General features: G+C 37.8%; 1 protein-coding gene and 2 pseudogenes across 5 annotated transcripts in view; all 3 read right to left on the minus strand.

Moving 5' to 3' along the window:
• Positions 1 to 3,241: 3,241 nt before the first annotated feature.
• On the minus strand, positions 3,242 to 6,111 carry LOC107564871 (uncharacterized; annotated as a pseudogene).
• Positions 6,112 to 8,070: 1,959 nt separating this feature from the next.
• LOC107564881 (uncharacterized) lies at positions 8,071 to 10,775 on the minus strand (annotated as a pseudogene).
• A 7,499-nt stretch (positions 10,776 to 18,274) lies between these two features.
• The window catches only part of rbms1a (RNA binding motif, single stranded interacting protein 1a), a 22,603-nt gene continuing 12,953 nt past the window's right edge, over positions 18,275 to 27,924 (minus strand). Inside the window, exons 5-15 of one of the 5 annotated variants that reach the window (XM_016248497.1) lie at positions 26,933 to 27,090; positions 26,726 to 26,805; positions 26,498 to 26,604; positions 26,191 to 26,237; positions 24,887 to 24,974; positions 24,730 to 24,780; positions 21,802 to 21,912; positions 21,606 to 21,686; positions 20,850 to 20,876; positions 20,661 to 20,742; positions 18,275 to 18,850 (exon numbers count right to left, since the gene is read on the minus strand). In XM_016248497.1, coding sequence (XP_016103983.1) covers positions 20,665 to 20,742; positions 20,850 to 20,876; positions 21,606 to 21,686; positions 21,802 to 21,912; positions 24,730 to 24,780; positions 24,887 to 24,974; positions 26,191 to 26,237; positions 26,498 to 26,604; positions 26,726 to 26,805; positions 26,933 to 27,090 — 828 coding nt within the window. In that variant the 3' untranslated portion in view covers positions 18,275 to 18,850; positions 20,661 to 20,664. Of the gene's footprint in view, positions 18,851 to 20,660; positions 20,743 to 20,849; positions 20,877 to 21,605; positions 21,687 to 21,801; positions 21,913 to 24,729; positions 24,781 to 24,886; positions 24,975 to 26,190; positions 26,238 to 26,488; positions 26,605 to 26,725; positions 26,806 to 26,932; positions 27,091 to 27,924 lie in introns of all 5 variants that reach the window. The other 4 variants (XM_016248487.1, XM_016248479.1, XM_016248512.1 and 1 more) reach the window with 4 other exon arrangements.

Genomic DNA, 27,924 nt, shown 5'->3' on the forward strand with positions numbered 1-27,924 from the left:
GGGGGGGGCGAGGCTTGGGGGGGGGGGGGGGGGGGGGGGGGGGACAAGTAAATGTGAACTTGTCATTAATATAGATCAAGAAACTAACCTCTGACAGAAATAATAAGAAACAGGAAAGACAATGAGAAAGAGCGACTGAGAGAATCATAAACAGAGAAAAAATAACTACCACAGAAACACTCTCTTAGAATAGAGTTTGAGTCTGTGGTAATTAGACAGCGGAAAACACAGTCGCACACAGTGAGAGAGTGAGACAGATGCAAGGTGCCTGTGAGTCTTAGACATAATCTCCTGGATTTATGATAAAACCCTGCAGGCTGATATTACAAAGGGCCCATCGGCAGGGCCAGCTAAAGAGCTAAAGCTAAAGAGGTGTAAATCGACCTTCCAAAGAGATGACAGTGAAATGTAGATACTATATAAATATAAATGGAAATGTACTTTCAACGACAGTAAAGTTTAAAATCAAGGCGAAAGCAAAAAATGCTGAAGATGTGTGCGTGCTGAGCTGATATATTTAGTTTTGTGGCCTTAACTATATCGCCATCTGCTGGTCATGCCAATAAGACAATTCTACGCTGAACAAATAAATAATAATAATAATAATTGATTGATTGATTGATTGATTGAAAAAAATTTGAAAATTTACTTGTAATTTTCTGCCAGGACGTTATTAATTTTAAGGGTTAAATTTGTGTTAAAACACATTAGTGTTTTAATGCTTTGCAGTGCAAAATTCAGGTAAAACACCCGTTAAAACTGGGTTGCTCACATCCGGTCCTGTAGGGCCACCGCCCTTCAGAGTTTAGCTCAAACCCTGATCAAACTCACTTACCTGTGATTTTCTGTAGATTCTGAAGACCATGATGAGCTTGCTCAGGTGTGTTTGATTAGGGTTGGAGCTAAACTCTGAAGGGCATCGGCCCTCCAGGGCAAGATTTGAGGAACCCTGCATTAAAATATCAACACAGAAGAAAATCAGTACAAATACAATTGGGTTTCAGCACCTGCTAGGGGTGCTTGGACCCCTAATTACATTATGGTCCCGAGTTCCTCCTTTAGTGTAAGTAGTGGTATTTTGGGGTATGCAGCACTAGTGCTACGGCGTTATAAGTGTCTAGATGAAACAACTAGCATATTAGGTGTAGTGAGAAAAGTTTTTTGTGATTTGAGTCGATTAAAATTATGTTCCCACATTTTTAAAAGCACATTTTTGATGATTAAAGGTTTGAAAATGCACCACTTATTTTGTAAAAATATACCAAAGATATTTAAAACTAGTTTACTCTGCTCAACAGCCAAGTAGTATACAGTCTAGTGTTCTGCTGTGCTGCACTAGAGGTCGCAGTGAGCACTAGATTGAGGAGCAGTGCTGATGCTCACAGCTCTCGTCGGGTGCAGTGGCGCGCGCCTGTAATCCAAGCTGCTGGGAGGCTGAGGCTGGCGGATCGCTTGAGTTCAGGGGTTCTAGGCTGCCGTGGACTATGTCGATCGGGTGTCCGCACTAAGTTCGGTATCGATATGGTGCTCCTGGGGGAGCTCGGGAGCACCAGGTCGTCTAAGGAGGGGTGAACCGGCCCAGGTCGGAGACGGAGCAGGTCAAAGCCCCCGTGTCGATCAGTAGTGGGATCGCGTCTGTGAATAGACTCTGCAGTGCAGCCTGAGCGATACAGCGAGACTCAGACTTTTTCTTTAGTAACTTCGAGGCTACCTAATGTTTTAATGTGTCCTTTATAACAAAAATTATGACAAAAATGTTAATAATCCCCATCAGGTAAACTCTTTTGATTCATCGTCTTTTAATCTCCATAGAGCTGCTTTTGGATTTGCCCGTTACATTCCCGTTTAATATTGTGAAGCTGCTTTGAAACAGTCTGTATTATATAAAGCGCTATAAAAAGAATAAAGGTGACTAAGATATGCGGGTCATTGCATAATTTCCTTATTGCAACATTAGCACATTAAGCGGTGTACTAAATCTCAACTGCTTGACTACTATGTTATGATTGTTAAAAATATTTTTACCATGAAAAATATATTTAAAACACTTTTTGAAATGATTACCGTACAGAAATGTATTCATTACCTTATAATTCATGTGACTTTTTAAATGAATGTCTTTGATGTGTGGTTGTTAATACATACTGGAAGAAATTACTATGCAAATATTTGTAAAAAATATTATTTGTTATTTTATTACGTTTATTTAAATAAATGTAAAAATATATATTTTTATCCGTTTGCTAGATATTATTTTTCTAATTTTTATAGCTTAAATTATTCTAGATATTGCTGTATATTAATATTTATTATGTCCTTCTCAAACCAACACCTTGCATTTAGTTTACAGTCCCACCGCTTATGAAAAGCTTAAAGCAATCATGCTCTGTCTTAATCAATATTATTTACAAGAGCATTTTACCTGGTTCATTTGGACTTTTATGTCCTCCACAATCAAGACAGTTAAAATCTCTAATATCTACTATCATTTAATATCTGTGATGTTAAAGGATTGTGTACTTTTGCTTGCACAGCAGGTACTGGAGGTTTTTCTTAGTGGAGGATGACATAGGGGACTGGAGAAGGTGTGGAGGGAGGTTTTCATTGGAGGAGGACGGAGGAATGTATTTTCTTCTTGGGGACTGGAGAAGGCCGTAGAGGAGCTCTTTATAAAGAGAGCGTATATTTGTCTTCCTGCTGATTCTTGGTTCCCACTAGTTCCTCTCACATTTTAATCCTATTGAGAGACTGGCTACGTGGCATCAGCTATTTTCCAATCTACAATAAAGACGTGATTTAACTTAGCATCACACTATTGTTACGGTATTTGATAAAGACAAAACTATAAGATATGTACTGCTGGTTCTGTGTGCCACTTATGGGTTTCACCGGATGAGAAAGCACACTCTCTAGTCTTTTCTGCCCTAGTTCTGTTAGCAATGCTTCACGTTTAATGTGTTTCTGTTCCTGCTCGCTGCAAAAGAGAGAAAGCAAGAGTGAGATTACCAAGAGGTTTTAAAGAGCCACTCAATCCTGCAATTGGTCATTATACTTGACAGCACTACAGTTTTAATAAACTTATAACCACTGATAATCATCACATTAGCTTATCACTTTGTGTCATAAAGACATGCACTTTTATATCTTACTTGATTTCATGCTCTTTGCAACTGCGCTTTTGTATTTTGCCTCTCATCTGGCATGTTTTAATCGGTCAGGTGCTGACAAAGAAGCTGTGTCTTTAGACGTTTTTTGAAAATGGCTGAAGACTCAGCTGCTCGAATTGAGATAGGCAAGTCGTTCCACCAGCTGGGAAGAGTCCAGGAAAGGGTCCGTGAGAGTGATTTTGTGCCTTTTTGGGATAGCACCACGAGGCGCCATCAGAGAGTCCAGACACAGTAGTTGTTTTGTAGGCAAACATCAGTACCTTGAATTTGATACTCGCAGCTATTGGCAGCCAGTGCAAACTGATGAAGAAAGGTGTGACGTGGGCTTTCTTTTGCTCGTTGAAGACCACTCTCGCTGCTGTATTCTGGATCAGTTGCAGAGGCTTGATAATACATGTAAGAAGGCCCGCCAAGAGAGCATTACAATAGTCCAGTCTGGAGAGAACAAGAGCTTGGACAAGGAGTTGTGTGACCTGCTCTGATAGGAAGGGTCTAATCTTCCTTATAATGTTGTATAAGGCAAATCTGCAGTTATTTTTGTTTACTTTTATTGTCCCCCTTAGGGGACACTAGTTTTGCAGCAGTAAGGCACTGCACATACAGACAATACATAATCTACAGACAACATAGTCACAATAAAACACATCACACCAAACATATTATTAATTCATCAAACCAATAGCCACTGCGACAAAAAAAACCTTAAAACGTTTTGTTCTTCCACCAGGTACTCTAAACCGATGCCCTGAGGGCAACAGCTGAAATTCTTTCTGTAATGGATGATCCAAATTCATTCAAATTGAGTGTGCCTTCGTTAAAACATGTCTATGATAAATTTCAATGGGTTGACTTTGATTCATTCAAATTACTTTTCCTGCCACTTTGTCAAGACTATTCAACCTATTCCTATTTCACAATGTAAGATTTGACAATTGTAACCAAACCCAGCTGCAATACAGAAAGAGAACACTGATTCAATAAAGTACTTATAAAATAAAATTATTTTATAGGTATGGGCTGTTTTAGCAATATGGGCTGTGAAGCTTAGCTGATCATCAATCACAAGTTCCTGGCTGTCCTTGGAAGGAGTTATGGTTGACGAACCTAACTGTATAGAGACGTTGTACTCGGTTGGCTGAGACCACAAGCAGTTCTGTCTTAGCAATGTTGAGTTGAAAGTAATGGTCATTCATCCAGCTAGAAATGTTTGTCAGACAGGATGCAATGCGAACAGCTACCATTGGATCATCAGGTTTGAATGAGAAGTAGAGTTGAGTGTCATCAGCATAGGAGTGATAGGAAAAGCCAAGTTTCTGAATGACAGATCCTAATGATGACATGTTGATGGAGAAGAGAAGTGATCTAAGCACTGAGCCCTGAGGAACCCCAGTAGCAAGAAGTTGTGACTTAGAAACCTCACCCCTCCAAGACACCCTGAAGGACCTACATGAAAGGTAAGACTTGAACCACTGGAGTGCGGTTCCTGAGATGCCCATCTTCATGAGGGTGGACAGGAGGATGTGGTGGTTAACCGTGTCAAAAGCAGCAGACAGATCCAGCAAGATGAGTACTGAGGATATGGAAGTTGCTCTTGACAGTCTCAAGGATTCATAAACTGAGAGCAGGGTAGTCTCAGTTGAGCGGCTGGTTTTGAAGCCAGATTTGTTGTTGTCCAGGAGGTTGTTCTGTGTGAGAAACATAAAGAGTTGGTTGAACACAACTTGCTCAAGTGTCTTTGCAATGAATGGAAGAAGACATACTGATCTGTAGTTTTCTAAAAGTGCTGGATTTAGAGAGGGTTTCTTAAGCAGTGGGGTTACCCAAGCCTGCTAAAATGCTGTGGGAAATGTACCAGTGTGAAAAAAGGTGCTGATAATGTGAGTGAGCGCAGGTATAACTGAAGAAGAAATGGCCTGAAGGAGGTGAGTCGGGATAGGATCAAGGACAGGTGGGATGATTGGAAAGGATAAGTTTGGAAACATTTGCCTCTGAGAGTGGAGAGAAGGAGGGGTGAGAGTGTGTATATGTAGTTATGATGTGTTTGTCAGTTTGTGGTGTGGAGAATTGGTCACTAATGGTTGTTGTTTTATTTATGAAGAATTTTGCAAAGTCGTCAGCTGTAAGAGTTGATGAAGGGGGGGAGAAGAAAAGGTTTTGAAAAGTGTGCGAGAGTCGAACAATTGTTCATTTTGTTGTGGTACTATGTTGTTTTAGCAGTGGAGACATTTGCAGAGAAGGAAGAGAGAAGTGACTGACACAAGTTTTTTGATTTTTCCAGTGCTGAAAACTGAGAGGGTGGATGAAGTGAGGATGAAACCATTCCCAGGATAAGGGAAAGGGAGAGAATGAGTGTACTGTAGGTTGTGTAAAGTGTAGGGAGTGTAGGCCGAAAAGTGACCTGTGGAGGAGTGTGTGTTGTGTCAGGAGTCGGTTTGAGGTTGAAAGTGATGAGGAAGTGGTCTGAGGTGTGCAACAGAGTAACTAAAGTGTTGTCAGTGGAGCAGTAGCGTGTGTAGATAAGGTCCAATTAGTTACCTGATGTGTGAGTAGCCATAGTAGACACTCGCTTAAGATCAAATGAGGCAAGCAGAGTGTTGAAGTCAGCAGTTTGGGCTTTTTCTAGGTGGATGTTGAAGTCACCGAGTAGTACCAGAGGAGTACTGTTCTCAGGGAAGTTTGAGAGTAACACATCCAACTCCTCCAAGAAGTTATCCTGTTGACCTGGGGGACGATAAACAACTACAAAGTGTATTTTAACCTTGTGGGTAATAGTAATTGCGTGTGATTCAAATAAACTGTTGCCAGTTAATGATGGTAAAGGATCAAATGTCCATTCATTTGAGATAAGCAGACCGGTACATCCTCCCATCCCAATTGGGAGAGGGGTGTGGGGAAAAGGAGTGTCAGTGTCCTCAGGTTTGTTCCAGGTCTCAGATAGGTCCATGAGGTTGAGACTTGTTTACAGCAGACTGGCAGTTCCAGAGACCAATTGGAATAGAGAGTAAAGTAGTAGAGGACATAGGGACAATACGCAGATTGTTAGGATTATGCTGCCTCCAACCTACAGAGTGCAATTTATGAATGTTAGTAGTAATAGTAGTGATTTGAAAGCACAGTGAGTACAATTGACTAAAACAAGGAGATGAGAACAGGCTGTACAAAAAGTAAAGAAAGGGGAAAAAAGTAATGCTCAAGTGCTTTGTCGGTGTCCTTGCTCGGTGGAGTCGCTGGTCTTTACACTCATCGGTCTTCACACAAGGGCTGCCATGGTATACTAACCAATTATATACTGATTATATATGATTATATACAGGTAAGTGATTGAATTCAGCAGGCCACACTTTACTACTTAGTAAACCGATACTGAAAATCCAAGAGATATGCACAAGAACAAACGGGACTTCAGCACGGGTTTACCACGATAAACACTGTAAGCAAAACAATGTTTCCTAGCTATGACAACCATGCTAAAATCTAATGAGAAAAGAAGCAAAACACTTACAAGCTGCTGTCCTCTTCTTTTGCTCAACTGCTTCTTCTCAAATTCATCTTTTAGTTTACTTAAGTTTCTTCTGTTTATCTTGCTCTTGTACTTTGTGGAGAATCATGTTCTGTATCACTGCTTTCATGTGGTCTACCTTCTTTTTACTGGACAAAAACAAAGACACAACTGAGAGGGTCAAATGCTGTTACTGTATCTTTGGTTCCCACAGATTAGAAATTATTATGAAATCAAACGTTGTGTACAAGAAACTTACATCTTTACCTTTTCATCCTCATCATAGCACTTGAGGACCTTGTTCTCATCCTCTATTTCAGCCATGAAGTTTGCATAATCCCATGTTTCTTTTTCAGCGTCCACAGGACTTTGGTTGCTGTCCCGTTCCTCATGCTCCTCTTCTCTCATATTCATCACTTTGCATTTAATCATGTCTTGAATGTGATATCTTTTTCAGAAACAGATTACAGTAATAGAGCTGGTTATAAATAATGGTATCAGAAGCCTCATGGGATTTGCAGAATTAGAAACACATCGATTGTGCACATTAACATGACAGTACTATTGTGCTTACCTTGCAAGAGCTATTTCTTATTTGACTAATTTTAACCTAATAATAATTTTAAAAAACTAATCTAATTTAAATTTTAGTTATATAAAATTAAACTTGATTATTTAAAAGCATGGCTTCAACATAAAATAAATGTAAAAGTAATTACTTTTGTTTGGCTATGTGGGATCTCCATTTTATTTGCTGTAAAAATCTGAGAATGGAACAGAGAGAAGAATTCTAAGAATAATGAAAACAAACAGGATGTGCTTTCTGCCGTCTCGGTCTCTGTGAACTTGAGCGCAAAACTCTGTGTATATCTTTGCCTTACAGACATTACAAATATATAGAGAGAGAGTGAAATGTCTACTTTCAAATGAACCAATTCAAATAGAAAACAAATATTCTTAGATTATGTAATCCGTATGAAACATATACAGGCACATCCACTACAGCGGAGACGAGTCAGTGTCTCCGACTTTATCTCTTAAACTGAGAACAAAGCAAGCACTAGTTTACCAAATTATTAAAATGTTAATGCAGTCTCCTTACTGTTTTTCCCTGACACATTCATAATCATTTGGCTACTTCTGCCGTTGCGCTGTGGCAAGCTTTATGCTTGTGCTTGAGCGCTGCTTAGGTTATGTCGGCAATTAAAGGCTCATTATAATGATTTAATTAGTTTATTAATAAACGTGCGATTAGTCGACTAATGCTTAAAATGAACGACTACTAGTCGACCAGAAAAATCCTTAGTCGAGGGCAGCCCTAGTAATCACAAACCTCTGGAAAAGTTATTGAAAGTCATGGTTGAAATGCAGCAGTCATTTCAAATAATCTAGTCATCTTTCTTCTCATCCAAAAACCCACAAAACCTTGAATTTGATACTCGCAGCTATTGGCAGCCAGTGCAAACTGATGAAGAAAGGTGTGACGTGGGCTTTCTTTTGCTCGTTGAAGACCACTCTCGCTGCTGTATTCTGGATCAGTTGCAGAGGCTTGATAATACATGTAAGAAGGCCCGCCAAGAGAGCATTACAATAGTCCAGTCTGGAGAGAACAAGAGCTTGGACAAGGAGTTGTGTGACCTGCTCTGATAGGAAGGGTCTAATCTTCCTTATAATGTTGTATAAGGCAAATCTGCAGTTATTTTTGTTTACTTTTATTGTCCCCCTTAGGGGACACTAGTTTTGCAGCAGTAAGGCACTGCACATACAGACAATACATAATCTACAGACAACATAGTCACAATAAAACACATCACACCAAACATATTATTAATTCATCAAACCAATAGCCACTGCGACAAAAAAAACCTTAAAACGTTTTGTTCTTCCACCAGGTACTCTAAACCGATGCCCTGAGGGCAACAGCTGAAATTCTTTCTGTAATGGATGATCCAAATTCATTCAAATTGAGTGTGCCTTCGTTAAAACATGTCTATGATAAATTTCAATGGGTTGACTTTGATTCATTCAAATTACTTTTCCTGCCACTTTGTCAAGACTATTCAACCTATTCCTATTTCACAATGTAAGATTTGACAATTGTAACCAAACCCAGCTGCAATACAGAAAGAGAACACTGATTCAATAAAGTACTTATAAAATAAAATTATTTTATAGGTATGGGCTGTTTTAGCAATATGGGCTGTGAAGCTTAGCTGATCATCAATCACAAGTTCCTGGCTGTCCTTGGAAGGAGTTATGGTTGACGAACCTAACTGTATAGAGACGTTGTACTCGGTTGGCTGAGACCACAAGCAGTTCTGTCTTAGCAATGTTGAGTTGAAAGTAATGGTCATTCATCCAGCTAGAAATGTTTGTCAGACAGGATGCAATGCGAACAGCTACCATTGGATCATCAGGTTTGAATGAGAAGTAGAGTTGAGTGTCATCAGCATAGGAGTGATAGGAAAAGCCAAGTTTCTGAATGACAGATCCTAATGATGACATGTTGATGGAGAAGAGAAGTGATCTAAGCACTGAGCCCTGAGGAACCCCAGTAGCAAGAAGTTGTGACTTAGAAACCTCACCCCTCCAAGACACCCTGAAGGACCTACATGAAAGGTAAGACTTGAACCACTGGAGTGCGGTTCCTGAGATGCCCATCTTCATGAGGGTGGACAGGAGGATGTGGTGGTTAACCGTGTCAAAAGCAGCAGACAGATCCAGCAAGATGAGTACTGAGGATATGGAAGTTGCTCTTGACAGTCTCAAGGATTCATAAACTGAGAGCAGGGTAGTCTCAGTTGAGCGGCTGGTTTTGAAGCCAGATTTGTTGTTGTCCAGGAGGTTGTTCTGTGTGAGAAACATAAAGAGTTGGTTGAACACAACTTGCTCAAGTGTCTTTGCAATGAATGGAAGAAGACATACTGATCTGTAGTTTTCTAAAAGTGCTGGATTTAGAGAGGGTTTCTTAAGCAGTGGGGTTACCCAAGCCTGCTAAAATGCTGTGGGAAATGTACCAGTGTGAAAAAAGGTGCTGATAATGTGAGTGAGCGCAGGTATAACTGAAGAAGAAATGGCCTGAAGGAGGTGAGTCGGGATAGGATCAAGGACAGGTGGGATGATTGGAAAGGATAAGTTTGGAAACATTTGCCTCTGAGAGTGGAGAGAAGGAGGGGTGAGAGTGTGTATATGTAGTTATGATGTGTTTGTCAGTTTGTGGTGTGGAGAATTGGTCACTAATGGTTGTTGTTTTATTTATGAAGAATTTTGCAAAGTCGTCAGCTGTAAGAGTTGATGAAGGGGGGGAGAAGAAAAGGTTTTGAAAAGTGTGCGAGAGTCGAACAATTGTTCATTTTGTTGTGGTACTATGTTGTTTTAGCAGTGGAGACATTTGCAGAGAAGGAAGAGAGAAGTGACTGACACAAGTTTTTTGATTTTTCCAGTGCTGAAAACTGAGAGGGTGGATGAAGTGAGGATGAAACCATTCCCAGGATAAGGGAAAGGGAGAGAATGAGTGTACTGTAGGTTGTGTAAAGTGTAGGGAGTGTAGGCCGAAAAGTGACCTGTGGAGGAGTGTGTGTTGTGTCAGGAGTCGGTTTGAGGTTGAAAGTGATGAGGAAGTGGTCTGAGGTGTGCAACAGAGTAACTAAAGTGTTGTCAGTGGAGCAGTAGCGTGTGTAGATAAGGTCCAATTAGTTACCTGATGTGTGAGTAGCCATAGTAGACACTCGCTTAAGATCAAATGAGGCAAGCAGAGTGTTGAAGTCAGCAGTTTGGGCTTTTTCTAGGTGGATGTTGAAGTCACCGAGTAGTACCAGAGGAGTACTGTTCTCAGGGAAGTTTGAGAGTAACACATCCAACTCCTCCAAGAAGTTATCCTGTTGACCTGGGGGACGATAAACAACTACAAAGTGTATTTTAACCTTGTGGGTAATAGTAATTGCGTGTGATTCAAATAAACTGTTGCCAGTTAATGATGGTAAAGGATCAAATGTCCATTCATTTGAGATAAGCAGACCGGTACATCCTCCCATCCCAATTGGGAGAGGGGTGTGGGGAAAAGGAGTGTCAGTGTCCTCAGGTTTGTTCCAGGTCTCAGATAGGTCCATGAGGTTGAGACTTGTTTACAGCAGACTGGCAGTTCCAGAGACCAATTGGAATAGAGAGTAAAGTAGTAGAGGACATAGGGACAATACGCAGATTGTTAGGATTATGCTGCCTCCAACCTACAGAGTGCAATTTATGAATGTTAGTAGTAATAGTAGTGATTTGAAAGCACAGTGAGTACAATTGACTAAAACAAGGAGATGAGAACAGGCTGTACAAAAAGTAAAGAAAGGGGAAAAAAGTAATGCTCAAGTGCTTTGTCGGTGTCCTTGCTCGGTGGAGTCGCTGGTCTTTACACTCATCGGTCTTCACACAAGGGCTGCCATGGTATACTAACCAATTATATACTGATTATATATGATTATATACAGGTAAGTGATTGAATTCAGCAGGCCACACTTTACTACTTAGTAAACCGATACTGAAAATCCAAGAGATATGCACAAGAACAAACGGGACTTCAGCACGGGTTTACCACGATAAACACTGTAAGCAAAACAATGTTTCCTAGCTATGACAACCATGCTAAAATCTAATGAGAAAAGAAGCAAAACACTTACAAGCTGCTGTCCTCTTCTTTTGCTCAACTGCTTCTTCTCAAATTCATCTTTTAGTTTACTTAAGTTTCTTCTGTTTATCTTGCTCTTGTACTTTGTGGAGAATCATGTTCTGTATCACTGCTTTCATGTGGTCTACCTTCTTTTTACTGGACAAAAACAAAGACACAACTGAGAGGGTCAAATGCTGTTACTGTATCTTTGGTTCCCACAGATTAGAAATTATTATGAAATCAAACGTTGTGTACAAGAAACTTACATCTTTACCTTTTCATCCTCATCATAGCACTTGAGGACCTTGTTCTCATCCTCTATTTCAGCCATGAAGTTTGCATAATCCCATGTTTCTTTTTCAGCGTCCACAGGACTTTGGTTGCTGTCCCGTTCCTCATGCTCCTCTTCTCTCATATTCATCACTTTGCATTTAATCATGTCTTGAATGTGATATCTTTTTCAGAAACAGATTACAGTAATAGAGCTGGTTATAAATAATGGTATCAGAAGCCTCATGGGATTTGCAGAATTAGAAACACATCGATTGTGCACATTAACATGACAGTACTATTGTGCTTACCTTGCAAGAGCTATTTCTTATTTGACTAATTTTAACCTAATAATAATTTTAAAAAACTAATCTAATTTAAATTTTAGTTATATAAAATTAAACTTGATTATTTAAAAGCATGGCTTCAACATAAAATAAATGTAAAAGTAATTACTTTTGTTTGGCTATGTGGGATCTCCATTTTATTTGCTGTAAAAATCTGAGAATGGAACAGAGAGAAGAATTCTAAGAATAGAGATGCTACACACAAATGAAAAACCTAATCCACACAATTTCAAGTAGTAGATATTTAAAATATTACAAAATCAAAATATACAAAATGTGCTTACATTACGGTAAAAACATGCTAAATCGTAGCCTTGTTTTCTGAGTTGGGTTGAAACACTGGCCTCCACACCAGGGACGTCGGAAGACAGGTTTGTTCCCCGGGCCCCTGTTGATCGGATTCCTGGGGAGGGGTCCCCTGTCGCCCCTCTCTGATGAACACCCTTCCCCTGGCCACGGGGACTTGGGGCAAAAATGCCACTAAATTGGATAAAAATGTCCCTGCACAAACAAATTAAATCTATTACGTCTGTTGCTGAAAAAGTGAATATGAATAAACAGTGTCGATTGCGGCATTAAATTAAGATCTGCTCATATTGCACCATATTTAATTTTAGGCGATTTTACAGTGTTGCACATTTTAACTAATCACACATAATTCTGTTGAGCTTAGGAATGCAATGGCCAATCAGAGGCGTTCAGATGAGTCATCGTTCAAACTCATCAGTTTTGTTGAGTGCGCACGCATTCGCTGACTGAATTCCAGATTCTTGCGAATTCTCACATCATAAACAACAAAGCGCAGATTTAAGTACAATGTATGTAAGAGATTCATTTCACAGTGTATACAGCTTCAGTAATTATAACAATAGTTTTTTTTTTTGGAGAGGGCTTAAACTTCCGATAGATCAATGTTAGTGATAAAGTCACTTTCTATGTATAATTTATTCGCTGTTTGAATAACCGTGGAAAGGAAACGTTATATAATTATCAATTTCTAACGTTTTTATTAAATTGTAATAAGGTTAAATACAAATTCAGTCCCATTAAACATTTTTTAGCCTACATGACACCCATGTCTGGTTCTTGCCTAAAAAGACGGGTTTATGATGTTTAATACATTTGGCTGCTTTTAGCCTTACCCTGGAGTTGGTTCACCCTCCGCCGTTTTGTTCCCCATTATTGAGGCTAGATCCATTCACCTTCTGAAGCGGTTAGTGTGGATGCAGTCCTGCATAACATCATATTTATTTCAAGTTAAAGGGGTCATATGATGCGATTTCAATTTTTCCTTTCTCTTTGGAGTGTTACAAGCTCTTGGTGCATAAAGAAGATCTGTAAAGTTGCGAAGAGCGCGATGCAACGCAACGCGTAAAAAGACAGTATAAGTCATTATAATCCATAATTATGTCCCCACTGGATGCAACGAATGCCTCGTTTATAATGGGTTTTCATGTTTTTAAATCATCGCTCCGGCCTGACAGGGCATCATCACAATATGGTTGGGGTGTAACATTTCCGTCACACGCTTGAGGTATTCGGCCAATCATAATGCACTGGATAGCTGGCCAATCACAGCACACCTTGCTTTTCAGACCGATGAGCTTTGTAAAAATCGACGCGCTTCAGAAAGGCGGGGCATAGAGGAGAAACAATAATGTACAGTATGTGGAAAATAATGTGTTTTTTGAACCTTAAACCGCATAAACACATTTCATTACACCAAATACACAAAATAATCTTCTTTTTAGCAACATCATATGACCCCTTTAAGAACTTATGTTTTCTTCATAGTTCATACTCAAGCAATATGTTTTGAATTCAAATGTAGCAAACCTGTTTCAGATTGTTTGAACAGCTCACCTCTGGCAGCTCACTATGGATAGGTAGAAGCTTGACAGCCTGCAGTTGGCTGGAGATGGGGTCTTCTCACTCACACTACTGTTGTTCTAATGAGCGTGCTCCTTTTACAGATAAAAGGGGATGTAGAGCAAAAGTTTATGAGCACAGAGCAGTTGTTTAAGAGGGCATACTAAACATATGAATGCAGATCAAAAATGACAGATGCTATTTGAAAAAAACATCTTCAATGCTATGGCACACTGTCAGAAAAAATTTGTACAATTGTACCTCTAGGGATACAATGGCTTGTCACTGGGGCAGTTCCCTCAAGGGTACATGGAACAAATAGTACAAAATAAAGGTTTATTTCTGTGAGCTTTGGTTAAGGGTGGCTCAAATGCAGCTTATGCACAACTGCCAGCCTGCATGAAGAGGTTCTTGGGCCTCCAGAGATACCAGCAGCCTCAAATACCTGTTTGCTGTGTATTTAAAAAAAATAATAAAACTCACTAAAACTTTTTTTTACTAAAACATGTTTGACAAAAACTTTCGTTAAAGGATTAGATCACCCAAAACAGTGGTACTAAAACAGCAGGACATTTTTAATGTGAAAAACACTTCAAGTGTCTTAATGTCTTGAAACAGTTATATTAAAAGATCAAATTCAGTACACACCTTATTGATGATGCATACTTTATATAGGAAAGCAGATGAGCCTGGAATATGAATGCAATGTGCTAAACGGTTAAATATAATGGTTTTCTTCGCGAAAACATTTAATGTGAAACTTAGCTTTTATATTCTGGGTTCATCTGCTTGCCTGTACAAACTAGGCCTATGCATCATCAATAAAGTGTATACTGAATTTGGCCTTTTAATATCACTGTCTTAATACATTACTACTTCATACAAACCTTGTAAAAAATAACTGTCAGTCATTGGTCTCGTTTTACCCCCCAAGTGGGAGTTCATATAAGGTTGTGATGCCACATGAAAACTATGAATAGGTCATGGTGACATTACTTTATGACAACGTTGTGAAGATGTCGTGGAAATTTAATTTTTCAGAATGGTTAACGTTCCAGAAACGCCATGGGCACGTAGTCAAAAGATGTCGCTAATTAACCCCACGAAGAACATTGTAGTGACGTGGTATCTTACCCTGGTCTTTAGATAAATTTGTCATTGTATTATGTTTGTTAAGATAGATGAGTCAGAGTTTAGGAGATAGGAGATAGGCCTATACTAGATTCACATGTAATTTGGATAGCTATATCATTCTAAGATGGAAAATATTTGCCAGCAAAAGGACAAAACTAATACCAAACATTTTACTTAGCAAATGGTGATTATATTTTGTCTGGAAATGAAAGAGATTTATTGAATGGATGCATGTTTGAAAATTTGAATATTTAAACCACATGGCATGAGAGAGACCGACATAATCTGTTGGCTTTATGGATAAAACCCTGCAAGCTGGCATTACAAAGACCCCATCAACGGGGGCCCTGTCAGCTAAAGTATTCAGTTGTACATAAGATTATGGCAAATACCTAGATTTTTAAGTATAAAATATAAATTAAAACAACTTTTAAAATTTAAAGACGCTTTTCTCTGTGTACAGATGCAACTGTGAATGCCTTGAATGCAATTTCCCGAAGTCTGTCCTGTTAGCGTTCAAATACTATATAATTATATTATATTATAATTATAGGTTTCTCAATATGTATTTGGGTAAAGACATGGTTTGAAAGATGGTTTGGAAGATTAATTATTTAAAGGGGGTCATATGATGTTGCTAAAAAGAACATTATTTTGTGTATTTTGGTGTCACAGCGCGAAGTTGATGTATTTCCTCAGAGACCAGCACGGATCAGCTCCAGGCATGACGAAGTGGATATCGTCCTCTTTTGGAAGTCCAAACAAAGCAGTTTCGCTTTCACAACGAAGCACACAGCGTCTTCACGACATGGAGGCAGCAACAATACTACAACAAGAATAAAAGTTACGCCTTCTTTCTTTGCATGAGCATTTGGGCGGCGTTATGCAAATCTTCCCACATCGTGACGTAGATATGTGGGGGCGTGTTAGAACGAGCCGTTTTAGGTAGGTGTGGCTGACTCTTAACTTTTATAAAGAATATCTCTTTGGATTTGAGACTTTAGTTTTTGCAACTTTACAGATCTTCTTTATGCACCAAGAGCTTGTACCACTCCAAAGAGAAAGGAAAAATTGAAATCGCATCATATGACCCCTTTAATAACATCTAATAGTAACAAATAATAATAAATCGATAAAGCTGTTTTTGAGTGTAAAGCTGCTGCAAAATGAAATGGCAAATATTTTCTATGTATTGTCTCAAATTCTTACCTCAAGACAATCAAGAATTTGTTCCATCAACAAGCTACTGTGAAATGACTCATTCCGAGAAAAAAAAAAAAAAACATCACAGGATTACAAACCAAAGCTAAAAACACAGGTTTGAGCTCTTTTAATTCCAAAAATATTTTAGTTTCACAAAAGAAAAAAAAAATGAAAGAAAAACAAACAAATTCTGGACGTGCAAGTGGCAGGTGTTCAATAAAACAATTTTAAAAATTCAGTATTTCAACAACAGTCGTGTGTTTATGTGAATGATTGCTGTTTTGAAACGTTTATTTTGACATCTGAAATAAAGACACTGTATCTCTCCAATGAAACTACGATGTGCTGCTCTTTGACACACGTGATAATATTTCACTTTGGTTCTTCAGATTAGGCCTCTAAACATGGAGAGGCTACAGCAAACTGAAACAATTTCCAGAGAAGGTAGTTTATATGGATTTTTGTAAAAAGACCAAACAAATGCAGGAATAATACGTGACCCTGGACCACAAAACCAGTCATAAGGCTACATTTTTTAAAATTGAGATCTGATCTCAATCTGAATAAATAAGCTTTCCATTGATGTATGGGTTGTTATGATAGGACAATATTTGGCCGAGATACAACTATTTGAGAATCTAGAATCAATGGGTGCGAAAAAATCTAAATACTGAGAAAATCGCCTTTAAAGTTGTCCAAATGAAGTTCTTAGCAATGCATATTACTAATCAAAAATTAAGTTTTTATATATTTACGGTAGTAATTTACAAAATATCTTCGTGGAACATGATCTTTACTTAATATCCTAATGATTTTTGGCATAAAAGAAAAATGTATAATTTTGACCCATACAATGTTTTTTTTTGGCTATTGCTAAAAATATACCCCAGCGACTTAAGACTGGTTTTGTGGTCCAGGGTCACATATAAGGAAGAAAATGGGCAAAAATAAGAGCATAAAGAAATTCTCCACACAATCAAGCTCAAAACAACACAATGCAATGTAAAAAAAAAAAAAAACAGAAAGACATACAGATACAAAACATAGATGTTTCATTAAAGAGGAGGACAAATAGACGCATTAAAGATGAAGTTCTGCATGACACCAGCTCCTGAGCCGGCGCTTTTACATCTGATTGGACAGGATAGACCTGCAGCCCGACCATTCAGACAACAGATACAACTCTGAGGTAGATTAAAGGCCAAGCTGACCTGGACATCTAAATTCACAATCACACACAGAAATCTGCTTAACTAACTGTATGACAGACAGATGAAAGGCTTGTTTACAACCATCCAACTGCTTAGAGATGTTCATGTGTCCACACTAACGAAGACTAGATTAAAGCTGAGAGCCAAGATTGATGAAAAAAGACACAAACTACCTTTCAGTTTGACCAAAACCCATTGCTGTAGTCCATACTATTGCGTTCGCATTAGTAGGCAGAAAAGGTCTTTGGTGGAAAGTGTCATAGTTGCCTTGAAGTTGCATGTTTATTTATTTCTTAAATTGTAAGGACGAATGTTTTAATTACATTACTTATTCAGAAACATTGTGGTGTTTCTCTTCTGGAACGTATTTTTGCAAAACTGTACTATCATACGTCTATAAATTTATCTGTTAGGCCTCAAATGTAGGTTTAATTTACAAAACGAATGCCATTACCAATATGTCAATTCAGTTTGGTTAAATCCGTAGATTTCTTGCTTTCTACCTAAAGAAACATTGCACTTCTGCCTTTTTTTCTGAGCATCAAACAAAATCCTGATGTATTGTGTTAAAAAAAATTGAAAAAAGATACAATAAATAAAAAATGACACTGAAAATAAAATTGCAATCATCCTGTGAACAGAAGAAACAATGTCAGCTTTCCCAAATCCACAATATCCCTTTTATTAGCCCCACCCACATACCTCTAGCTTGACCCCGCCTCCCACTAAACCCCTCCCACCCGCATCTCAACAGCCACTTCTACATCTACTGAAAGACTTTACACATGGATTCAATGGAAAGAAGATTCTTCCACAACAGACACACGATCCCTGAAACAAACATGTTTGATTCAGAGCAACATTAAAAAAGGAAACAGGAAAGCCTTTGCTTTGAAAGACAGGAGAAAGGGCCAATAGCCAGCAAGCATTGCATCAGTCATTCTAAACCCCACCCACCTTATTTAAAAGGTACATTTCTTAACTACTAAAAAGGCAAAGAGTGGAAGACCAAAAAAGCAAACAGAAACCTCTTCATTTCGACTGCAACCGCAAATTTTTTTTTTCTTTTGTCTGTTTAAGAAACAGTCAATAAAAACATACTTAAAAAAACCCCGTCATGCATCGAAAGGTGTCATCACCATCATCATCACTCATGTTACTCACAGACATGGTCTGTGTTAATAGTTCTTGGTAAAAAATAAGCATTTGTCATCTTCTCCTTCCTTTTTCTAGCAAAATAAAACTCTGCTCCCATTCCGTCGTCCACAGTTGGTGTAATATTGCCTTATCTTGGTTTGTTGGAGAAAATGTTTGTTTTCTGAGGTTTCTTGTTGATTTCTTCTAAGCAGATGATTAAATCATGGACAAATTTTCTGCAACCCAGGCATGAGCATTATTTCTTCTTTGATGTCGCTTCCTCTAAAAGAAAGCAAACGTTGTTACGGTAGTAACACTCAGCAGACTGTGTCTGGTTCTGACGTCAGACGGTAAACCTGTAACAAAAAATAGCACTAGTCAAACACTGAAAACTACAGACATGTAAGTGGTGTCCTGGCATTAGAGCCCGACCGATATATCATTTAGCCGATATTATTGACCGATATGAGCCGCCGATATTATCGGCCGATATGAGCCGCCGATATGAAATTTTTTTTACAGAACATGTAACGCAGATAAATGCTTGAAATGGTGTAATTACTTAGTTTGTCCAGCAGAGCGTGCTCCGTTGTTTGTTACTGGCGACCTGGATAAAACGCTTTAAAGCTTAAGTCTATGGAAAACCATTGAAACTTTGAACAGCCATATCTCCGTAAAGGTGCTGCGACTCCGCACCAAATTCGGGGGATCCCTTCAGCCCGAGGAACCCTCTCGAACGCGAATCGAGTGTACGTCTCGAGGCCCTCTTTCGAATGAGACCACCCCCGTGTCGATAGCCTCGGGTGGTTAAATTCGCGATCCGGTGCCGACCGATCTAGCGATCCCGGGGGGCTACTGACGCGCGGAGGGTGGCATTCGAGAGGGCTCCTCGAGCTGAAGGGATCCCCTGAATTTGGTGGAGATCCGCCGGTGCATTCACGAGATAGTGACACCAGCCAACACTTTCACTTCAGTAAGGAGGTCTCTTGTTCAGGCAGCAGCATTCAAGCGTTGGCTTATTCGACCGCAAGCGCCCTGTGAAGTGGACTTCACATGATATTCCGCCATGATTCCAGTTCCAATGGAACGTACACGTTACATTCAAAGGGCATTAAAGTGCGCGAGACGTGAATTTATATTTATTTACAGAGGTATATTATGTCACACTTCCCTAGTAAGTTTCGTCTGTGTGTGAAGACAGTAGCGCAAATCCGTGAATTAATGTTCCAAAGTGAAAAACTTCAACGGAATAAAGTTGAATGGAATTGAATTGAATTAAAGTTGAATAAACTTCAACTTTACTGTTCAGTGCACTGATGTCAGACTCATTTTGGATAATAAAGTTTATTATTAAATTGTTAAATGCCCTGCCTCCATCATTACATATCTTTGTCACGTCATTATAAGTGTTTGATCACCACATTTGAGTGATCATTGCAAAAAATGTGTTTATGTATATATATTCTGTTTATGTATATACAGTATACTATATATAGTACTATACTATATATAATGTTTGGACACACGAATGGGAAAGTGTCCAAACTTTTGACTGGTACTGTACTATAATATACACAAAGAATATCAGCCGATATATCGATATCTGCCCTTTTTACTCCCTAATATCGGTAAAAAAACCCCCAAAAAACTATATCGGTCGGGCTCTAATATTAATGGTGATTCAAAAACATTTTAGGATTCAATTTAACGGAATAGCTCACCCAAAAATGAACATTCTTCTTTTGTGGAACACAAAAAGTAATTATTTTCTAAAACGGCTTAGAGAGTTAATGGAGACGGGGCTGTCAAATTCCAAAAATGGCATAAAAGTACCATAAAGGTTCATACATACAGTATGACTTATGTGCTTTATGCTTCTGAAGCTTTGTGTTAAATTTAAGCTGCTGTAGGTCTAAAATCTCATTCAAATGTTGCATAAATCGAACCAGGTTTGACGTCGATGAGGCTACTATTTTTAGTAATTTTTTTCGTCATTTATGGAGCTCAACGTTTACTTTTATTATACAGAAAAGAGCACCATCAACATTCTACAACTTCTCCTTTTGTATTCAAATAAGAAAGGAAGTCATATGGATTTTGCAAAACATGAGGGTGATTAAACAGAACACTGACCCCTACAATAATAAAAATATGATCATTAAATACCGTTTTATTGCTTGTTTGGTTGGAAAGGGTACGATGAAGGATCCGAAGAGGACACATCTTGTGGCTGTACACCGCTTTCCTGCTGAAAAGGCCATAGGCAGAAATTATAAATCTGAATTTCATTGACCAAATATACAAAAAGATTTAATTTTGTGTGGTTTTCAGATAAATATATCTAAATATACTCACAACAAGACCAATCTGCTTGAGCCAAAACTGTGTGTGATATTAAGAGAATTGTTCCTAAACAAAGTCTTAGTAATCGGTCTTAATATTTATCTTTTTCCAATATAATATAATATATGATATAATATAATATAATATTTCCAGTATACATTACCATTTACAAGTTTGGGGTCTGTAAGTTTTTTTATTTTTTATTATTACTTTTATTCAGCAGGAATGCATTAAATTGATCAAATAAGAGAGTAAAGACAATGTTACATAAAAATTATATTTCAAATAAATGCTGTTCTTTTGAACTTTCTATTCATCAAAGAATCCTGAAAAACATTGATAAGAAATGTTTCTTTAGCACCAGTTAGAATGATCACTAAAGGATCATGTGACATTGAAGACTAAAAATTCAGCTTTGTTATCTAAGGAATAAATTCAATTTGAAATTTGGTCTACTTTTGAATTTAAAATAAATGTTGCCTGAGGGAGCATAAAAACCTTCTATCAAAAATATTTTAAAAAATCTTACCAACCTCAAACTTTTTATTGGAAATATGAAGAATTTAGCAAGGTTTATACATAGAATTTAATCAATTCTAAAAATAAAAAAAACCCAGTCTGATAATAAAAATAAACTTGACTTCAGAGAAATTCTCTGGAAACAGGAAAAGCTTTTTTAAACAAGAACTGTACCGACATCTAGACAATTCAGAAGACTATAGCTGGCTGTGGTATAAATGTCATTGATAACCTAAGTGTGGGACTGACCTCAGGAGGGATGGCAGCGGGCTGAATGTGGGCATATTGAGGGATGTAGGCTCCTGGCATTGCTGTGTTGGCAGGAATAAACTGCAGGAAAGCAGAATGATGTGGCTTTATTAAAAACACAGGTGTTAATATTACTTATTAATTAGCATATACGCCTGTGCCATATATTAGTCCAATCTGTGTGAGAGGATCATACGGTTGCAGTGCCGCCCAGAGAGAGATGGCCCATCTGCTGGGTGAGGGGAGCCAACATAGCGGACGGCTGCATTGACATGGGATGCTCCATAGAGGGCGACAGAACGGCTCCCTGAGTCAAAAAAACAGAGTGCAGAGAAAGAGTGATAAATCTAGCTATAAATATACATCTGCATTAAACAACAGAAATTCAAAAACAGGAAATACTAAAACAGGAAATACTGTGTGTGTGAACACACACACACATTTCTGACTAATGTAAGCGGCATTGTTTGTGAGTCATCTCCTGTTTGGAAGGAGTTGTGAATAAAAGGAGAGATACAGAGAGAGAAAAGAAAAGAAAAGAGAGAATATTTTGGCCTTACCGGGTGTTGCATGATGTAAGGCTGATGTGGCATCCATGAAGGATTCTGTACCTGGAGACACAAACACAGATGTTAGCAAGGAAGTAGGTGTTGGTCAGAAATACTCACATCAACACATCGTGACCGTGAAGACGAAGTATATGATGAAGAGCAGTACCTGGTATGTAGAGATGGGAGAGATGTATGGAGACATTCCTGGCTGAGTCATTAAGCGGTTCCCCATGGCATAAGGAGCAGGATAGTACCTGTAGCATCAGGATAGAGTGTTTTATGTGTCTACATGACATTTTGAACATAATTTTAATTATTAATGGCAATTACACAACATACGAAAAATATCTGAGCATTGTGGGGAAGGCAATCCTAGAACGCATTGGAACTAGCTCATTGAAATATTCACTCAAAATAATGAAGTTGTCGAGAAATGTTATAAGTACGCTTAAATTTAATTCAGTGCCAAAGAGAATCTATTAAAAATAGTTCTGTATAATTAATAATGAACCAGATTACCCAATATTATTGTGTGTTATGTATATTAGAGAAAAGCTCCATTAGCTTAGCAACAGCTAAGGTCAATTAGTAGGCAGCTGTCTATGTAGGCAGCATATTTCCCTTTAGAATGTAGTATGTTCACAATAGCTTTGTCTTTATTTCAGAGCATTAGATTTTAGTTTCAGTTTTTTGTTTGAGGCCAGGATTTAACATGGCCACTAGTTAACTAAAACTAATGACAGAATTCATGAGTAACGGGAACAAATGTTTCATTTGTGGCCCTGATAATAATTTTTTCTGCATTTCACATGCAGTATTCCATAGAATATGGTAAACAATATATTAATGTTAATTTTGTCAGCCATTCTTTAAATTAGTCTTAGTCCTGTGTCAAATGTACTTTTTAGTTATTATCATATTTAGTCAACCTTGCCCTGTTTTTTGTTTAGTCAAGTTTTAGTCGCTTAAATGTCTGAGCATTTAAGTCTAGGTTTAGTCAATGAAAACTTTGTCACATTTTTGTCATGCTGCATAGTAGTTAAACTGATTTTAAAAAACAACAACATTTATTTATTTTTACATTTCAGGTTCAAGCACATAGAACCACATAGAATGTGGACTCATACACATGTTTTATTTTACCTCATCTAGTGTACTGATTTAGTATAGGCTATTTAATATATAAATTAACATCAAAGACTTAGATAAGATTATGAAAGTCGCCGCTTCCGCAATGAAGACTACATGACATTTTGAACATAATTTTAATTATTAATGGCAATTACACAACATACGAAAAATATCTGAGCATTGTGGGGAAGGCAATCCTAGAACGCATTGGAACTAGCTCATTGAAATATTCACTCAAAATAATGAAGTTGTCGAGAAATGTTATAAGTACGCTTAAATTTAATTCAGTGCCAAAGAGAATCTATTAAAAATAGTTCTGTATAATTAATAATGAACCAGATTACCCAATATTATTGTGTGTTATGTATATTAGAGAAAAGCTCCATTAGCTTAGCAACAGCTAAGGTCAATTAGTAGGCAGCTGTCTATGTAGGCAGCATATTTCCCTTTAGAATGTAGTATGGTCACAATAGCTTTGTCTTTATTTCAGAGCATTAGATTTTAGTTTCAGTTTTTTGTTTGGTTTTAGTTAAAGGCCAGGATTTGTTTAGTCAAGTTTTAGTCGCTTAAATGTCTGAGCATTTAAGTCTAGGTTTAGTCAATGAAAACTTTGTCACATTTTTGTCATGCTGTATAGTAGTTAAACTGATTAAAAAAAACAACAACATTTATTTATGTGTCAAATGTACTTTTTAGTTATTATCATATTTAGTCAACCTTGCCCTGTTTTTTGTTTAGTCAAGTTTTAGTCGCTTAAATGTCTGAGCATTTAAGTCTAGGTTTAGTCAATGAAAACTTTGTCACATTTTTGTCATGCTGCATAGTAGTTAAACTGATTTTAAAAAACAACAACATTTATTTATTTTTACATTTCAGGTTCAAGCACATAGAACCACATAGAATGTGGACTCATACACATGTTTTATTTTACCTCATCTAGTGTACTGATTTAGTATAGGCTATTTAATATATAAATTAACATCAAAGACTTAGATAAGATTATGAAAGTCGCCGCTTCCGCAATGAAGAGCGAGTGCATGCACATAGTTGCCAGATTGCAAAAAATAAGCAAAACACTGGGCAGAACATGTATCCTTTTAACAGAGAAGCTCTGATTTGCGGATTTGAACTCTTGATATCTGGCAACCGCTCCAATTAAAGCTCATGTAGTAGAGGCATGTACAGCAGTCCGCAATAATATTGTGTCTCCTTTTTTTTTGCCGAAAATTAAAATACATTTTGGTATAGTTTTTATTTTTTTAACAGGAAATACTGTGTGTGTGAACACACACACACACACACACACACACACACACACACACATTTCTGACTAATGTAAGCGGCATTGTTTGTGAGTCATCTCCTGTTTGGAAGGAGTTGTGAATAAAAGGAGAGATACAGAGAGAGAAAAGAAAAGAAAAGAGAGAATATTTTGGCCTTACCGGGTGTTGCATGATGTAAGGCTGATGTGGCATCCATGAAGGATTCTGTACCTGGAGACACAAACACAGATGTTAGCAAGGAAGTAGGTGTTGGTCAGAAATACTCACATCAACACATCGTGACCGTGAAGACGAAGTATATGATGAAGAGCAGTACCTGGTATGTAGAGATGGGAGAGATGTATGGAGACATTCCTGGCTGAGTCATTAAGCGGTTCCCCATGGCATAAGGAGCAGGATAGTACCTGTAGCATCAGGATAGAGTGTTTTATGTGTCTACATGACATTTTGAACATAATTTTAATTATTAATGGCAATTACACAACATACGAAAAATATCTGAGCATTGTGGGGAAGGCAATCCTAGAACGCATTGGAACTAGCTCATTGAAATATTCACTCAAAATAATGAAGTTGTCGAGAAATGTTATAAGTACGCTTAAATTTAATTCAGTGCCAAAGAGAATCTATTAAAAATAGTTCTGTATAATTAATAATGAACCAGATTACCCAATATTATTGTGTGTTATGTATATTAGAGAAAAGCTCCATTAGCTTAGCAACAGCTAAGGTCAATTAGTAGGCAGCTGTCTATGTAGGCAGCATATTTCCCTTTAGAATGTAGTATGGTCACAATAGCTTTGTCTTTATTTCAGAGCATTAGATTTTAGTTTCAGTTTTTTGTTTGGTTTTAGTTAAAGGCCAGGATTTGTTTAGTCAAGTTTTAGTCGCTTAAATGTCTGAGCATTTAAGTCTAGGTTTAGTCAATGAAAACTTTGTCACATTTTTGTCATGCTGTATAGTAGTTAAACTGATTAAAAAAAACAACAACATTTATTTATTTTTACATTTCAGGTTCAAGCACATAGAACCACATAGAATGTGGACTCATACACATGTTTTATTTTACCTCATCTAGTGTACTGATTTAGTATAGGCTATTTAATATATAAATTAACATCAAAGACTTAGATAAGATTATGAAAGTCGCCGCTTCCGCAATGAAGAGCGAGTGCATGCACATAGTTGCCAGATTGCAAAAAATAAGCAAAACACTGGGCAGAACATGTATCCTTTTAACAGAGAAGCTCTGATTTGCGGATTTGAACTCTTGATATCTGGCAACCGCTCCAATTAAAGCTCATGTAGTAGAGGCATGTACAGCAGTCCGCAATAATATTGTGTCTCCTTTTTTTTTGCCGAAAATTAAAATACATTTTGGTATAGTTTTTATTTTTTTAAATACATTTTAGTCTCGTCTTTTATCGTCAACGATATTGCATGTAGATATAGTCACAGTTATCGTTGTTTGACCTTATTGTCGCCTCGTCATCATCTCGTCTTAATCATGGGAAAAAAGCTTGTCAGCAAACATTTTATCATCATACTTTTCGTTAACGAAATTAACACTATGTTATGAAAATAAATGATCCATTTAAGACACGTTCAAACTGTTCTTACCCATTCTGAAGTGCGGTATTGGGGTCATAGGTCAACGTCATTCCGCTCTAAAGAAAGTAAAAGAAAAGTTGAGGATTTCTGGTTTCATACACATCATAAAGGCAGTTTTACTTTACAATTTACAGTTAAAATATGTTCATAGTTAGACTTAATTATAGAACAATGGTTGGAAACCAAACAAAGTGTGACATATGATTTCATGTAGGAATGGCTCATTACACTTCAAGCCACAAATACACACCCATTCACCTGCCGTCAGCGCCACACACACACATACACAATTATAAACAGGACTTACTAGTCTCACCTCGGCGTCTCGAGTCCAGGTTCGTCCGTTGGGGATGTATTTAACCTGACTCTGTCTCTTCTTCTGCCCGCCGTCAGCAAACTTACACAGCAAAGGCTCTGATGCACCTGTAACACACACACACACAAATTTCATTCATTGTACAGCACAGACTATAGTCTCTAGCCTACATATAGACTATATATGCATTGTAGAGAATACCACAAGAATACTGTGCTAAACACTCACCCAGCAACCCAGAGGAGGACTTAATGAACTTCCCGTTGAAGTGAGAGATCACAGCATCGCACTTCTCTGTAGATTCCATTCTTAAAATAGAGCGAGAGAAAGAGAGAACATTTCTCAACACATCCACACACACAAAAAGCGTACCTGGCCCTATTTCACATGTGAGCATAGCCGCACACACAAAATTAGTACCCAAATCTCACTGACCTGGCAAAGCCCACTCCCCGACTCACTCCGTTAGTGTCGCGGAGGATTCGGGTGGAGACGACCTGTCCAAAAGGTTTAAGGAGGTTCTCTAGCTCCTGCTCATCCATGGACACGGGCAGGTTAGACAGGTACAAGTTAGTCGGGTCCTGCTCCTGTTGCTGTATTCAGAAAACATAAAACACATGGCACAATATTACAGGTATTATAAGCACCCTTCATGTGTCTATTCAGTCACTGTGAGGTCTGACTGAGTCCAATACATCATTTTAAATGTACTTCATGTCAATGGTCAAAGTAAACATTTGTTGTTCTATGTAGCTTGTAAGCTAACATATTGCATACTGCAAACTGATTAGCCTGCTAGCTTAGCTATCTGTGCCCTAAAAAATGACAGAAAATCTATGTATTTAGTGTTAACCTTGACAAGAAGTCACATATCACAGTATATTAACTACAACTATAAATGGTCAAATTAAGCATTGTTCATTGTTTTTATTCCCTAGTTAGTTTACAAGCTATTACAGGGCTAGGTGATTAGCATCCCATGGTTTTATTATAGCAAAAGTGTAGTAACCATGTTTTTTTGGCGTATTGATTACCATTTGTATGACCACAGTTTTACTACAAATACCATGGTTAAACTATGGCTAGTGTAGCAAAAGCATGGGTAATGTGTGGTTATGGTTTAACTATAGAAACCATGATTTTATTGGTTTTATTATATGGTTTTATTATATGGTTAATTTTCATAAGGGATGCTAGTGTTAAATGATTAGCATATGGCTAGCTGATTAACCTGCTATTTTACCTAACATCACCACTGAAGGATTAACGGAAATGCTGATTATGTAAAAGATATTACAATAATGTATTCATACATCATTCCCTACAGTCCAATTAATTAAGAAGCAAGTTGTTTGAATAAGTTTAAACTCAGCCCTGTTGAAAAAAAACAGCATATGCTAGTTAGGTATGTTTTGAAGCTGGGATGG

This window comes from Sinocyclocheilus grahami, unplaced genomic scaffold (genome assembly GCF_001515645.1).
Source record: "Sinocyclocheilus grahami isolate Dianchi unplaced genomic scaffold, SAMN03320097.WGS_v1.1 scaffold25.1, whole genome shotgun sequence".
Lineage (NCBI taxonomy): Eukaryota > Metazoa > Chordata > Actinopteri > Cypriniformes > Cyprinidae > Sinocyclocheilus > Sinocyclocheilus grahami.